This window comes from Acyrthosiphon pisum, chromosome A1 (genome assembly GCF_005508785.2).
Source record: "Acyrthosiphon pisum isolate AL4f chromosome A1, pea_aphid_22Mar2018_4r6ur, whole genome shotgun sequence".
NCBI lineage: Eukaryota > Metazoa > Arthropoda > Insecta > Hemiptera > Aphididae > Acyrthosiphon > Acyrthosiphon pisum.
Window position 1 is genome coordinate 86,280,686 of NC_042494.1, and position 17,630 is coordinate 86,298,315.

The window sequence follows — 17,630 nt, forward strand, 5'->3', positions numbered from 1 at the left end:
GCACTAGCCCGCTAGGGATCTGTCGGAGGGAAAAAAACCACACGATATAATAATAGTATTACATCGGTTTACATTCGATACGAAAATTTTGATTTAGACACGGGTGGACAGCAAACGGCGTGTTATTGTAATATTATTATTTTACACATATTTTATAGGTATAGGTAGGTATTCAAAATACCCGCGGTTTTTTCATTTGGTAGAGAATTGCATTTTTTTGTATTCCTTATATTATTATTATGTTGTACAGGAGCTCTATAAAATACCGACAACAAAGACCTGATAAATATTATTATTATTAAACTACTGCGCAATACCGCGGTATAATATTAAATTGTTAATTAATATATAACGCGGTGCAGGATATTATAATATACGCGTAGCTGGAGGTATATAGCTTGTGAATTTCGTGACTCGATTAAATCTTATATGTGTACCACGCGATTCGATGTAATATAGTTATTAATTGGGTGTAAAAATAAAATGTTGCATAAGTCTGATTATTGTGGTCTCTATACACTATACTATACATATATAAAATTATATAACCCATTTGGTATTTGTGTGATTATTGAAATGAGCAATTACTATTTAGACATAATATAGGTAATATATTATTATTTATTATAGTTATTACATAAATACACAATAAATATTTTTTATTATTATATCGATGATTTCTGTCATCCACCGGACAATATGATGGGTAGTAGGTACGAGTGCATTGTACCTGCAGACATAATCTGTAGTATTATTTTTGTTTGAGTGCGAATTAAAAGTCAGTGGCGAGCTCTGCAATACAGTGAGGTCGCATATACATATATGAGCACTTATTGGAATATCGAAAGTCGTGGCCTCAATATTTTTCATCGAACAAATATAAAAAAAGAGCAATAAAATGTGAAAAATATAATTATTCTAAAATCTAAATGCTGAATGTCTGTATACATTTTTCATTGTACTCGTTTTTCAAGAGCATGACTATTTTATTTGTTATACTCCTATAGCAACCATGGTTTTATAAGGAGTGGTCTATTTAACGTAAGCCACACGTTATTTCAGAGAACTCTAACGTTTTCAAAAATATTCCTTTTACATAACTACTTTATTTCATGTATTTACAGTCATTTTTTATAGAGTTAAAACCAAAATTGGTTTTGACGAAAACCGATTTTGCGTAAAACTTCCCATTTTTGAAAACTATATTGAGAATTTGATCTCCTAGATTCACTTTCCTATCGAACAAGATAATGTTGAAGAAAATCGAAGCAGTTTTACTGCCTCAAACGGTGATGATAGAAATACAAATAAAAAAATTAAAAAATTAAAAATTAAAAACACACATTGTAAAATCAATACATTTATCGCTCAGCTTGGAATTTAAAATTAAAATTAGTAAAGCATATTTTTTTAGAAAACTTGTTTTTTAATGACTTAAAATTATTTTTAATAATGTTTGTAGTTATTAAAATAATGATTGTGAAACGTTATAATTGAAACACTCAATACCTATACCTAGTCTGGTATGTATAGTTGCATTTAGGACAAGTATTTTCTCGTAAAGATTCTAAGCGCTGTGCCTTTGATGCATAATTGTTTAACCAGCCGTGATTTTAGGCACTATATGATAAGTACAGGCAGTACAGGTTAAAAAATAAAAAATAATGAATTATTTTGTAAGATAACTAGTACAAGTGTACTATATATATAGCAATATATATTGCTTTATTTTGTAATTTAATTTTCAAACCGTTGTAGTATTTTTTTTCTGGTAGGTAAATAATTGGTTGTTGTTTATATATTTTCCAAGTACCTATATACTTAAGACTAATGTAGGTACATTGTACATAATTTATATATTAAATTTACTGCAAATGTATAATAAAATAGTTATTTTTATTAATAAAACTTTAAATAATCCATGAAGTTTTCTCTGAATTCTGGAAAAACTGACGGAAATTCAAAGAAAAAAAATTGCTGTAATAACTGTATAAAAATATTATAGCATTATTGTGTTTTTAATACATATGATATAATATAATACCTACACGTGATGTGTTTACGAACAGCATCAGCTAGATCGATGATTTACAAAATTTGTTTTAAAGATTGCCTATATAATTGATTTACAATTTAATAACAATATTATATATTGTATAATAATAATATTAGTGAAAACTCTAAAAAGCGGTCACTTTTGGTTAAGTCTAAAATTTTGTCACTATTCAGAGGGGTTCAATTGGTAGTGGGTGTAGGAATTATACGGTATGAAAATATGTATTTCGTATATCAATTAATAACCACATATATTTTATGAAATAAAGATGTATATCTGTTTATACTGTATGCTCATTATTTCAGCTGTCACCCAGAACTTATCGTTCCAATATTAATCGACGGAGAAGCTGTTGTAAACTTGCATGCAATTACAGTATTACTCTAAATTTACAAAAAAAAAAATAAACAAAATCAAACACTTTAATTCCATAAATGTGTCTGTTATTTGACGAGTGTTTCGTTTTGAGAGGTTACGCGAATAGCGAAAATGTCCCCTTCATCCCCAAACAAAAAAGTCAGCTATTCGGAGGTGTCCGCTATTCAGAGGTGTGCCTTAGCGGGTTTCACTGTCATTGAAGCATAAAACGACAACCGCGGCTAATAATATATAGCCACAGGTCGTGATGTGCAATAATTACAATATATTGTATTATTATTGTGGCGTGTGTTTGTTAATTAAAATTTAATGAAACTATGATAATGAACCAGGTTTACCTATTGGTAAAGTTATTTATTTATTTACCAAATATTTTTACAATTTAACAAATTGAATACTCTAACTATAATTTTAATAAATATGTATTTTTAAGCATGCTTGAAGCGAAGTCTATTCGAAGTTCGTGCGCCTGTTTAGATAGTGCCACCCTTTAAAAAAAAAAAAAATCATGAAGTACAATAATATATTATTGTACTTTAAGCGCGATACGGAAAAAAGTTTTTTTTTTTTATAAAATATTATCTAAGCGCACGATTTTTATATTATTTTACACACATAGGTACATTGCGACTCTGCAGTCGCGGTAGAGTGGGTATAGTAATATTATAATATGTGGGGTGGAGTGGGTTAGGTTATATTATACGCGGACCCACAAATATGGACATAATATTATATAGATTATAGAGTATAATGTGATATGGTGTGACCTCGTCGGTCGACCGTGTTTTAAATACTGGCACGGAGACCGAACGGACGGCAGATTTAGACTAATTGATTACGTGTGGTCGACCCGACTACAGGACGTGTCCGGGCACAAACCCGAAGAAGACAGTCCGCTGCCCCTGCTCACCATTCGATCGCGAAAATGGCCAGCACCCATCTGTATAATATACTTGCTTACGTGCCGCACGTGAAATATGGTGTTCGACCAATTTTTATATAATATGTGAAATTATTGTAATAATTTAACCGTCCCGTCGACCGTCTGGAGTCCAGGGACTGGAACCGAATCGAAAAGAATCGGTTCTGGAACCCAAAAACCCTTAAAATATTGAGAACCGGAACCCTTATTTTTAAATTAAAAAAACGGGTTTTCAATGTTAAATTATTTAAATATTTTTAATGTACCTATAGGTATATAAAACATAAAGAATAAATAAAAATATACATTTTTGTAATTGTTTAATACTTGTTTTAACTAGAACCCTAACTTAAACTATTAAATTAATTTTCCATACTGGAACCGGAACCCTTAAATAAAAATTGTCATAAACCGGAACCGGAACCAGAACCTCTTAATAAAATAATTAAGTACCGGAACCGGAACCGGAACCGTAAAAACTAAAAGGTACCAGTCCCAGGACAGTCACCGGTCCAGTGGAGTCGTCACCATAACATTAAGTTATACGGCGGTGCAAGTCCGTCGAGAAGGAGAATTTCGTTCGCGACGAGGTATATACCTATAATATTAAATTTGTATAAATTCCGCGGGTTCCCAGATTCTACTTTTTTCAGATACCACCGTTATTGAATAACACGGATCAGTCGTGAACCAATCTCCATAATATGTCGTCCACGATGTTAAATTCCTAGTGTTTTAATTGGCTGAATGCCGTGGCTATCTTTTTAGTACACCACGTTACTGAGTGTTACAACTGTAAAGTTGAAAAATATTCAACTTTTTGACGTCAAATGATTATCAGTTATAATGATAGTATAATACAGTTTTAATTTATTAAAGGTTAAGTAGCTCTAACCTGGTTCTAAATATTCTTACCATGGTAATGTGAATAAACGACGAAATGTGTTGCAATCTGCAGATTATGGACGACACGATGGATGGTAAGCCACCTGTAATCTCATATTATATTAAAAAAAAAACCGGTCAAGTGCGAGTTGGACTCGCGCACCGAGGGTTCCGTACAAATACCTGTAGGTATATAAGTAAAAGTTCACCCATCACGACAATCGAGTCATAGTTATCGTATTTTTATTGCAAAATGAAATTTATAACATCAAAATATGGAAAGCTGGAGGATCATAAATTAATGACAAAGGTATCTTTATCGTTCCAGTAATCCTTCATTTTATATTAACATCTATCATTTATTTTATAAAATTTTAATTAAGTAAAAAAAATATGTGATCTAACTAAAAATTTAAGGTTTTCGGAATTTTTCTGTTATATGTGTGATAAAACATTGCTTCATGCCGAATTTCGAGATTCTAAATCGACTTGAAGTACCCTATAGGTTTTGATTCCCTCGCAAGTAGTCGCGAGTTTGAAAATATGCGGCTTAAATTGTTATTATTTCTTTCGATTGCGTTGACATAAAAGTTTGATTTTGTTACAGTTTAAAGGTATTATAGACTTAAGTATTTAATATGAATTTTAATTTAATACCTCAACGCGTTCATGAGATAAGGAGTAGTAACTTTGAAATTTTCAAAATTGTCAAAAATATTTTATTTTTATATGATAAAACTAAAAATTTACGGTTTTCGTAATTTTTCCTATATCTGTACTATAAGACGTGACTTCGTACGAAATTTCAAGATTCTAAGTTCACGGGAAGTACCCTGTAGGTTTTAATTCCCGTGAGAGTTTCGAAAATTTACGGAAATTTGCGGTCTAAATGGCTGTATCTTTTGATTGCGTTGGCTTAGAAGGTTGATTTTTCTACAGCTTCCAGGGACAGTAGACCTGAGTATCATATAGAAATTTAAGTTTGATACCTCCACGCGTTCCTGAGAAAAACGGTCTTGACAGACGGACGGACGGACGGACGGACAACAAAGTGATCCTATATAAGGGTTCCGTTTTTTTCTTTTGAGGTACGGAACCCTAAAAATTACCGTGTGGTACGCATACCTCAGTTTGAGAACCACTGTCTTGTACAATATATATACAACATGCTATAGAATATAATATTTGAGTACTCGAAATTTCGAAATCGCAAAAAGAAGAAATACCAACTCGTTTATAATGAAAAACAATGGACAGGTTGGTTTTATTTTTTATTATAAATTATATAGTTATAGGAAACTGAGGCAGCAGCAGGTGTACCCGTCTGCAGCTTGCATTTCTTCACTTGTCAGATAATAAGTCAATAAATTACACCGTTCTAAAGTACGATCGGTGAAGTTAGTTGAATTATATTGAGACGCGAGCATAAGAAACATTTCAACGTAAAAAAGTATTGATGGGCAATGTTTGATTGAAAAAAAAGTTGGTTTGAGGGAGAGTTGAATACACGAGCTGCGATCTCCACCCTGTAAAAAAAACCCACCCCACATTCACGATTCCGCATAATGGTAGGTTAAGTAAATATAGATAATAATAATAATAATATTATTTATACGTCGGCGTGACTTTGTACCTATAACAATATGGACCGTAGATGGTTTGTGTTTTGTTTATTTTCGTTAACGCGTAGGTACACAAACGAATAGCGAAAAATACAAATCAACATTTTAAACATCAATGCATGCCCGCGGTCTAAAGCATTCCGACATAATAAAGCACTTAGATTGCGCAGTCGAAAGGATGGTATACGGGAAAGACGATATGAAGAGGCTATGGTGATGATCCCCGCGATCTGCAACAATTCACTTAAAAAGTGAGAGAGAATTAATTTGAAAGAAATGGGAAAATGATCGATAATGTTTTATTCTCTTTTTTACATTCGATACAGTTTATTTCTACCCCGCGAGATTCTTATTTATTGGTATTTTTTTTTTCATTTCACGCCGCCTTCGAAACGAAAACAAACAATTATATTGATTTCGAGTTGGAAATAGAGTTTAATTTACAGTGGCTTATACATATATAGGGTGGTTTTTTCTACACGAGAGCCAATCTGTTTAGAATCTGTGTAGTTTATCTTGAACACGGAAATAACATCGTAGATTTAAAGTTCAAACAATAAACCATTATTAATTAACAGACCGTTAATCTATAGTCTGTAGAATATATTTGATATTGTTTCTATTATTTATATTGCAATACAATAAGGTATTATGGTTGTTATCATCCGAATATAAAAAATTGATTCTTTTAAAAACTTAGAAGCTTTTCAAAATAATTGAAACTTGAATAAATTATATTCCAGATAGAAAAATAGTTTAGATTATCGATTAAACGCTTATACGCTATATTATTTAAGTCATCATTTTTGGTATCTACGCTACATATTTTTCCTATTATTTTGTCTCATAAAAAGGTGCAATTTATTTTAGTTTCAAATCATTTCGTTTTTGTTTTTCGTACCAATAACATTAGTTTATGAATTAAGTTTTTTTTAACAAAGTTTATCAAAATAAGTTAAACTATCCTAGTTTCTGTTTTGTACTTTTGTATGCAAACTTTTCGTGGTCTGACTCTTCGTAGAAATAAATAATAAAACGACTAAAACATGAAATGAACTATTCTAAAACTTTATCTAATACAACTTTTAATATATACGTACAAGTTTCTATACAATTTTAAATAAAATAAAAAATATATTATATGCATGTACAGCGTGTCCAGTAAAAGTTTATGTAACCCGCATTCCAGGATACTCTGTATAATATTATAGTTTATTTCGAAAAGTATATGTTTAAAATTCATTGAACTTGTATATTTCAACTGCACTCGTGAATTAATGTACCTACACGATAGTAGTTATAGGTGTAATATATTATGTAAGTTTAAAGAAAGAAGTTCTGAAACATTATTCAAACTAACTCTAATTAATTCCAGTTAACGTTGAATAAACTGTATCACTAAAGAGTAAAGAGTTTAAAAATTAAGCATTATTTATTTATATAGATTTTGAGGCAAAGAGTAGAAATATGATGTCGACCTTTTAGTTTTCACTACACTGCAGAGGTGTGCTTTTTTATTGGTTAAAACTTTTAATTGTAAATTTAGAACTATTTTAGCGAATACATTTTATCAAAACGGTTCCTATATATTTTAACTTGTGTACTTATGTTAAAATTAAAACCCAGTGTACGATTTAAAATCATTAAAACATAAATTAATGAAACCGACGTTGATATTTTATACGTAGTAGTTAGGTACTTTTAAAATTAATGTTACATCATTTTTCGGTTGTTAATTAAAAAAAAAATATATACAGTTTTAAAAAAAAGTTATAGTTAAACAGTTTTAATGAAAACAAAAAAATTAAAAAACTATTTGATACCGACACCACAGGTTAAACATAAATCATAAATACAATATTATGACGTACATACGATATTTCAATCATCACACCCCATTGGGCATTCGTATCTATTGTAATAATTAATGTAAGTTGCATAATATTATAATATTATGATAAAAGTATTAATAACAACAAAGTTTGACATGTAGAATTGCTGAAAAACGCATTGTAATAATCATTTCAATGTTGTACGAAAACATAACACTTTATTTTTGAATAATTATTTTTGGTCAACGATTTTGTTCATTCTTTTATGTGTAGACAGTGTATAATATAATATGACACAGAAAAGAGTTTTTAATATATTATAAAAAAAAAAAGAAATTGTCTATTAGAAATAAAACTTTTCCACACGATATTAATAATAATGCTCACTACATCCGCATCATAAAACGCGTTTCATTATATTGTTATTGCCACGTGGTATATCTGCTATATATAGGGTTCTAACCATTTTTTCCGGTGAAAAAGATACAGCCGAAAAGTTTTTATTATTAAAACCGCTCACGGTTTTCGTTATATAATAATATTTTATATTAGGTTTAGGTACGAATTTCTTATGTATCGATTACCTACAACTGCACGTGTACAATGTACAATATAAAGTATAGTTTACCTCAACGGAAACACAGAAATTCTGGCAATATTTTGGTGGGTGGTCAAAGGGATATGTTCTATATAGGTTAACGGTCCTCAAACTGGGCAGGTAAACGTACTACTGGTGGCACGCAACAGAAGGAAATTACACCTTCTGAGAAGGTAGTACGCGTAAGATCGTGCGTAGTGCACATAGTTAATAAATTGATATTTTTTATTAACGGGTCTAATATTATTTTATGTTTTGTGTTAATAGGTACTAAAATATATTATACCGTTCACTGTACTGAATTATTGTTAAATATGTATTGGAATTTTGAATAGTTCTATTTTTAGCCATTAGTGGTACACGAACGACATACGACTGGTCCATAATACATACATGAGTGTTATGAAAAAAAAAGAATGAGATTCTCTGCTGTGGCTGCAAGTTGTGTCACATTTTTCAACTCCTTAGATTCGATAATATTTTTACGAGTTAGATCGAGGCGCGTTCTAAACCTATATTCATAATGGGATTTTCAAACTAAAAAAAAATCAAAGCTGCAAAGTCGTGATATTTGACTTGACACTTTTGACCAGAAAATTATGTTATTATAATACGCACTCCGCCGCTGCCGCATTACTATAAGTGTACTAGTGGAGGTCGAGCCGGCCGGGTACGCGTCTTTCTCCGATCGAAAAACGCGTATATATAGACGGCAAAAAATGTGAACGACCGTGCATACCTATTCAGGCAAGGTCGTTTTTCGAAAAAATAATAATAATGTCGCGAATTTGCGGAGAATACGCCCGTATTGTTTCCAACGAAACATCGATCGTCGGATTGTTTCCAGGACGTGAGATTGAAAACAATATAATACACCTGTTTTTTTTTTGTGTATGGCGCTATGTCTATAGGAGTTGGCCCGTTCGGACGCCTATTTGGCAAAATTTCTAATTGGGCACCCGTATAAGGTTTCTGACATGCCCAGTAGGGGGACGGCGGTCTCGCTGTCTAAACAGTTGCCGCTATAGCACCATCGCCGTAGTCCGCTCGGCCACTCCGTCCCCCACCTGTGATGGGCAGGTAGTACACTTGCAGCAGTAATTTTATTTTTGCAGTTAAATAAACCGTGTGTCCACGAAAACAGGGTACACAGAGAAAAGTGAAGTTCCGCAAAATACGCAAAATACAATAGGTAGTTGAAAAATAAATTACAAGTTATCGGAATCTATGATCCAATATAGTTTATTCTCATGGGTATACGTGACATAAACCGCAGGTAAAAAAAAATTATGGGATTCAAAAAGGTTATAATAGTACATCAATCGGGCCAGACGATATTGAAGTGTCAAAAGTGTTATAATTTAATTAAGTGTAAAAGTTGAAAAACAAACGATAATTTCTGAAATCCAAGTGCAAGTTACCATTACAAATAATGAAACAATTTAATAATGAACCATGAACGTATTCGTCTTAAGATATATTTTAGATTCTAGATTAATTTTTTTCAACACTAGAAGTCATTTATTTTAACTAAAACAATTTAGAACTTATTTATTCGTCTTGAACATGATATATTGTTTCAACATTTATTTTATTTGTATTTTTTTTACAATTTAGTTTGTCTAACTCTTAACATTAACACATTTTATATATTTATTAAAATATACAAAAATAATATAGTGAATAATATTTTCGTTTTAATATTTTCCTGGAGCCAATCGATGTATACCTTTTAATTAATATTTTGTGATAAATCCGACGGCGCAAAAGATGTATATATTTCAGATATAGTCTTGAAAAATAGGCGCAATTGACGAACGCCGAGTCTCATGACCAAGCAAACTAAGTTCAAAAATATGTTTAGAGTATTGAGTAATATAAGTAACTGAGTTGTGGATTGTACCTTGTTTTTGTTGATATACCTACGGTTTATTATACGCGATATCAAACACGTTTGCGCACTCGCGGTCATTGCGCAGTGTTATTAAACATTTCGAAGCGGAAGCATCGCATGAACACTATACCTATACTGCTATACGTCTTATGTGTTTAGTATGTAATATGTGCGTTTAACCACATACATAATATACCGTATACCAGTTATATACCACGCGTCTTCCGTGTATAATATTACCGCGACGAGCGATAAGTTCACCCTTTAATACGCACGTCACGACCGTTTACGCTTGTATTATTATAGGTTGATAAACGTTATATATTAATAATATATAATATTATATGGTGCGATTCGCCGAGCGCGCTCAGTGTTCCACACGCGGTTTTATCATTGATTTCTGATTTTTTGGAATTTTTTAAGTGCGCATAAGGACTTTATGGTAAAATTCTCTGATTGTTTTTTTTTTTCATGTTGTTTTAGCGGGTGTTTTTGCGACCGCATTACAAACCAGTTTTTTTTTCAAATGAAATCGCTCATTTTCTGCTGCAGTAAATAAGCAGATGATTGTTTTGAAAATGTCAATGTTTATTGTATCAGTAGATTCCGATTTATCGACTAGTTATATAGGTATATTATATTAGGTACCGTAAATGTCAGAAATTCCGGCAATGTATATGTAAATGTGTAACGACTAGGGTATTAGGCAGCTATGTCAGTATAATGCCGGAATACAATCCTTTTTTGGTAATCGGGCTATATATTTCCGTAATTGACTGATAAGTTAAGTCAATGTTATTTATCGGTATTTCCTAAGGTGATAAATGATAATAGATTTATCGGTCATGAAACTGAATATTATCTCTCAATTTTACTAGTTACTACCACTTATTTCTGTTAGGGGATGTGGTGAGGTCATGTGCGAATTATTAGAAAAATTGTTTTTGTAATCAAACGATAGTTTCAGGAACAGTTTGTTTTATGAAAATATTAATAAAATATACCTAACTATACTCTGTTCAAGTTAAGAAACGTAATCAGTGGCGAATAGTGTCCGTCAGGAAGCAGGCTGGCAACACCCGTTTGTCCCCTCCCACCCACACAATTATCTACATACCAGCCGTGTTTTATTGCCATACCCCTGCGCACTAGTCAGCCACCGACTACGTGTCTTAACTTGAACAGAGTATAAATAACATAATAGGTAAGTACATGCATTGGTCGAATTAAGTAATCTGGTCTTTAAGTAATATTCTTATAAATTAATTAGCTATTACTCTCTTAGACTATCATTTTGTATGTATTGTCCAAACAATAAAGCCATTGCCTAACCGAATTAATCATTGTTAATAATGACTACCTATCAATATCAATAACTGAAAATGACTGATTGCCGATATTGACGGTAACATGATATTATAGAAGAGGGACGAGGGTTATACATTAAACGTTAAATATATGTAGTATTTAGTCTAGTACTTAATATATTATACTATACTCAGACACAATTCATAAATTCAAAAATGCTAATAAATAATAGCATATAATAGCATAAACAATATACATATATTGAGTATATATTACCTATATATTATGTAGCATTGGCCATGTAGTATTATAATTGAAAAACATATTAAGTCATAGTAGGTAGGTACAAGTATGTCACAACACATAAATATTATTGTAATTATTCAAAAAACTAGCTTAAGAAAAAAATATGCACATTATAAGTTAGAAAACTTGTACTAAGCTCCACGAGTAGTAATGTAGTATCAGTATGCCAATAATAATGATCTTATTGTAGGAATAAGGTGAATATTTATAATTAAAATTAGGTTCAGCTATAATATAAGAGATGAAAGGGAAACGGAAAAAGGGTTATATAGTGTGGGGATCGTGTGACGTGACCACTACAGCATAGTTGATTCGATAGTGATTTTATACTTTTAACCCGGTGTGTTAATATTACTAACTACGTATAATTGCGTCAGAAGTAAACAGCGTATTAAACTTACTTGACATTTTCAAAAATCATAATGCACAATAAATTCATACCTATGAATGGTAAAATGAAGGCAAGTGTATTTGATATATCACTTTGTATGTTATAATATGAAATTGTACGCGGTATTCATAATATGATAATAAATAATAATAATATTAATTTTTGACATGCAAAGTTACGGACAAGTTAATGATTTTTTTAACTCAGTTACTAAGCACATTAATAAGAAAAAGTTAAAAGTTATAGCTTGAAAGTTTTTTGGTTAACTTATAGTTAAGCTAAAAGTTAATATACCTACCTACACAGTATTTTTAAACTTTTTACTAAGTTAAAAGCTTGTATTTTTTGTTCATAACTCAAGCCTGGTTTATTTTTTTAACTCAAAAATATATGGTGTTTATCATTATACTGTATTTCTATATAGTGTTTCACTGAAGTTTTTTTCTACTACAAAAATAAAAAACCTAACTTAGCCTAGCCAAAACGTACCTGAAATATTTTTTGACATGAAAACGAAATCGATTGAAAATCGTAAAAAAATTAAATTAAAAACAAAATAAATGAACATGATTCATTAAAATAAAATGTTGATTCGTCTATCTTATGTTATTAAAAATAACTAAGTTAAGTTAGTAGTAAAATTAATGTAAATCAAATAGTAACTAGTTAAGGCAAAAAATTAAAATAAAATAAAATGTAATTTTCAACTTAACTTTAACTCGTTAATGCCTTGGTGACGCATATAAGATTATACGCGTTTTAATGCGACTATAAAATCGCCCAGGACGACGTTTTAACGTTTGATAATTAAAATCCGAGGCATTTGCAGACTTGCAGTTCGCCGCTGCTTATAGAGGGTTATTCATTAAGTTTTGACGAAAGCGAAATGTTGCGAGCTTGGTGAAAAAATTCGAAACGTTTCGTTTACTCAGTACATACTACATACACATGCGTAATATATCGTATCTTTAATACATGTAAGTGTATAATATATGTATAATGTATAGGTATATATATGAATATTATACGAATATACGTTTATTTAAATTTCGCCGACAAAAAGTTGCAGACCAAAGTGGTTCCTTTTTTTATTTATTTGTTTTTTTAATTAAAACGATCGAAATCCGAAAAAAATTAAAACCCGGACCCCGCATCGCAGATTAATTAAATTGGCCGAATAACAACGCGAGCGACGATATATTATAACATACTGTAATGCCAATTTGTTCGTGCATCGACGAATTTTACGGATTTAATTTTCAACACCGTCGTTATGAAACTGTAAGTATTTAGGTAGGTACCTCTTATACGATCGTACTTTAACACATGACATCGTTACATTGCGGCAGTGTTATAAAATATTTAAACGCTCCGAAAATTACAAATATTCCTTGCGAACTGCAACTATTACAATTCACGATAATATGTTTTTGTTACGCACAGGAAATTTACTTTTCATATTAACACGTTATAATAAATTTTACATAGTATTAATATAGTCATTAACGATAATGATTTTTGGGTATAATATACTCACGTCCACGTACGACGCGTTGACATAATCCGAATCCGGTACGTTTGGCAATTGGTCCAAAACCACTCGGTTGTAATCGTCTGCAATGAGAAAATTTGGTTTAATTAGCTAAAATATTTGAGAAACACACTCTCACAGTTATTTATATAATATTATGTATATTATACACTACATATCTAGGTATATATAAGAACAAGTTGTACTTAAAACTAGTATTTATAGAATTTTGATTTTGATACGTCAACATTTTTAGAAAATGTATTCACCAAAAAAATTACAGAAAACAAGGCAGGTTCACATTGGAATAACAGAAGTTTATATCACCATCACGACACTCCTTAAGTAGTACAGAAAAATCCCAAGAATTTAAAAACATATGAAAATATATGGTCTTTAAGTATGTTTAAAAATTCAAAAAATCAGAATTTGAATAAATTCGTTATCGAAGAAAAAAATGGGAGTCAGCATGCTTGGGGAATCACCCTGTATACATACAATATACTTAAATGTGGGTACTTTAAGTATTGGTGTATATTTATAGATATGTAAGTACTTCGTGTACATTTTATTGTATCATACGTTGAATACATTACAGTTTAGAATCATACCTATACAACAATATTGTTAAGTACTGAGTAGCCTAAAGATAGGTACCGCTGTAAGTATAGATGATTAAATCGAAAGTCAGCTAAGTTTTTTTTTTCAAAAATAAAGATTTAACATTAAGGCTAAGGATGATGCGAGGAATCTTTAAAATAAGAACCTACAGTGAGCTTGGTCCTGTTTTGTAGAGTGAATGCAAGCGGACAAAAACTGATCGAAATCGATGATTTAAAAATTGACAAGAAGCGGTAGAAATAGATGGGATAGTGTAGGTAATATTAAGAGTTAAGACGTAACAAAATGGCATCATCGAGCAAACGATTACTGAAATATTATACGTCCATCGAAAATGTTTATTATCGATTGTCTATTATATAGGTACATAATGTATATCGATATATGATATAAAAGACAAACAAATTTTGCGACTGGCTGACTTTATGCATTTCCAAACCGTTCATCCGATTGCTATGAAATTTGGTACAGAGATAGATTAGACCTTAGGGAAGAAGATAGGCTACTATTTTGTGGCGAAAAGAGGCAAATAAGAGCCCAACCCAGGGAAGTTCTCAAATGGGGAATTTAAGATTATTATTATTATTATTATTATTATTTTTTATAAATGGTTGCTATTGGTTTAATTTAGTTTTAATAATGATAATTATTATTATATACACACTATATATATTTAACTATATAGGTAACAATTATAGGTAGGTATTATAATTTACAACTATGTTTTAGTGTTTTACAATGTGATTTCAATTTCAACCAATTAATCTAGCGCTAACATATTGTTGTCAAAACAAAGCATATATAATACTGTATTCAGTATATAAGTTAATACTATTATAGTAATAAAATTTTAATAGATTAATTTGTTTGGTATTTTTTATATGTCTTGTTCATTTTTTTTAATACTTATATATCTATACCTGATAAGTAGAATTATGATAAAATTATATTTCTTGACTAATTTTGTCGGTACGTGAATATCTTTACTTATATTATAATTGTGCGTAAAGATATTATTACAATATAATTATTTAACTGTATAGTTTAAACAATTTATTATAGGTAGTTACTTAAAAAAAATATTAAATCATTAAATCTTTACGTAAGAGTTCCCGAACTTTAAAGTGATATATAATTAATAATTGGCAGTAAAAGGAATGAAGTTTTTTCTATTTTGGCGGAAAAAGGTATTGGGGAAAACGGAAAGGTAATTTTTAGCGGAAACCGGTGACACCCAATTATAGATTGTACATATAGCTTCGAATGTTCAGGTATAAATCAAATGTTTTAGTTAATTTTATATTATATATTTTGTTACTTATATAGTTATATATTTATATTACAATATATAAAAATATATTAGACATTCAATCCATTAGCAATATTTAAAAAAGAAACTTGACAGGTAAATAATAATAAATATTATGTGTTTACCGCTTTGGTGGTGTGGTTACTATATATTATATAGGTAGTATATAATATATTAATATAATATAAATATTATATATCGGAAAACGTAAACACGGGGTGCACTATTACAATTTAAAAAGTTAAACTTAAGCACTTAAAGTATTCCAACTATGTATGGAGACTGCCTCAGGTGTTTTTGTTCGAAATTGAAATGTACATCAATCATATTTTGATAGCTTATTATAACAAAATATTTTATTCAGTGCATTGAAATAAATTAATACTTGACTGGCTAATGGCTATATACAATACACCAGATGTAGGTGTATTATATGCATACCACTATACCGCAGTATTTATTTCAAAGTACCAAATAATTATTACATCACATTAAACATAATGAATGAATAATAATACTAAGGTATTTACCACTATAACCCAACTTTACTATGACAAATGAGATCTAGTTGGAATCAATAATGATTTTTTAAGGAATATTTAAATAATATGATATTATGAATTCTATGACGTACCTATATACACAACAAATTCATATCACTCATAAAAGTCTTGTAAAAGATATTTTTTAAAAGTATTCAAATGCAGACATGGGTGGGTTGGAGATTTTTTTCGGCCTGTGAAATATGAATTTGAATCTTGAACCGCAAATTTAACTTTTTCACTCCCTAAAACGACATTTTGTTGCTTTTTAACACATACAAAAAGGTGTTCCTTAATTTACAATTTCAAAATATGTTTGGTCCCTCCTCTAAATTAGTAAAATATTTAATAACTTTTAAGTCTTGAATATTGGGTTAGTCAGATATAGTTATGCTGTTCCAAGCTTGCAGAATTTCATGTTTGAACATAATTTCAATATTTACAAAAAATAAATTAAATATTTTGTAGTCAATATAAATATAAATATTAACATTTTGTAAACTTTTTATGGAATTACATTCTATTATATTTGTTGTTTTGACTTTTAATATATCTATATTGATTTTATTCTTTATTGCCTTTACTGTATATAGTAGAACAGTTGTATCCACAAATAACACAGCTATTAATTACCTATTGGCAGAGTTGGGCAAAATTTTATCTAGATAATTATTCGAATGATTTTTTTTCAATTATTCGAATAAAAAATTATTCGAATGATTTTCATAACTAATTATTCGAATAAAAAATTATTCGAATAATTTTCATACCTAATTATTCGAATAAAAAATTATTTGAATAATTTTCATACCTCATTATTCGAATAAAAAATTATTCGGATAATTTCCAAACGTTATTATTCGAATGAAAAATTATTCGGTTAATTTCCAAACGTTATTGTTCGAATAAAAAATTATTCGGATAATTTTCAAACGTTATTATTCAAATAAAAATTATTTTGATAATTTCAAAACGTCCTCGAATACGAGGAGCATATTATAGCCATAGCGTGATCTGCACGGCATACTAGAATATACTAGGCTATTGGCTATTATAATATATAGGCTATGATTTTATATTATCATTTTAATATGATTTTTTTTCTACCAATACATTTGTCATGCCTATTATTGCATTGATATTTATTAATTTACGTGTACTCACTTATGATCTCAAAACATTGTAATAATATTTCTATGTGAATTTTATAAAAAATAACTTTCTGTTGTTGTCATATAAATTATATAGTGGCTAATAATATTGGTCTAACCGACCCTGAAAACAAATATAGAATATACCTACTTATTTTGAAAAGTATTTAAAATACGTGTTTGATATAGGTACTCAGTAAAAAACGTATCTATTTGAGAACAAATACAGATTCTTTAAAAAATTATTTATAGATACTTTCGAAAACTTCCAAATGTTTATAAAA

The 17,630-nt window shown here is 29.9% G+C and overlaps 1 protein-coding gene across 3 annotated transcripts in view; it reads right to left on the reverse strand.

Annotated features, from left to right (window-relative positions):
* LOC100161300 (receptor-type tyrosine-protein phosphatase kappa) overlaps positions 1 to 17,630 on the reverse strand; it is a 194,455-nt gene that overhangs the window by 20,825 nt on the left and 156,000 nt on the right. For all 3 annotated transcript variants that reach the window (XM_029487675.1, XM_029487677.1, XM_029487676.1), the window contains one exon: positions 13,730 to 13,806. In XM_029487675.1, the coding sequence (XP_029343535.1) occupies positions 13,730 to 13,806 (77 nt within the window). The remainder of the gene's footprint in view (positions 1 to 13,729; positions 13,807 to 17,630) is intronic.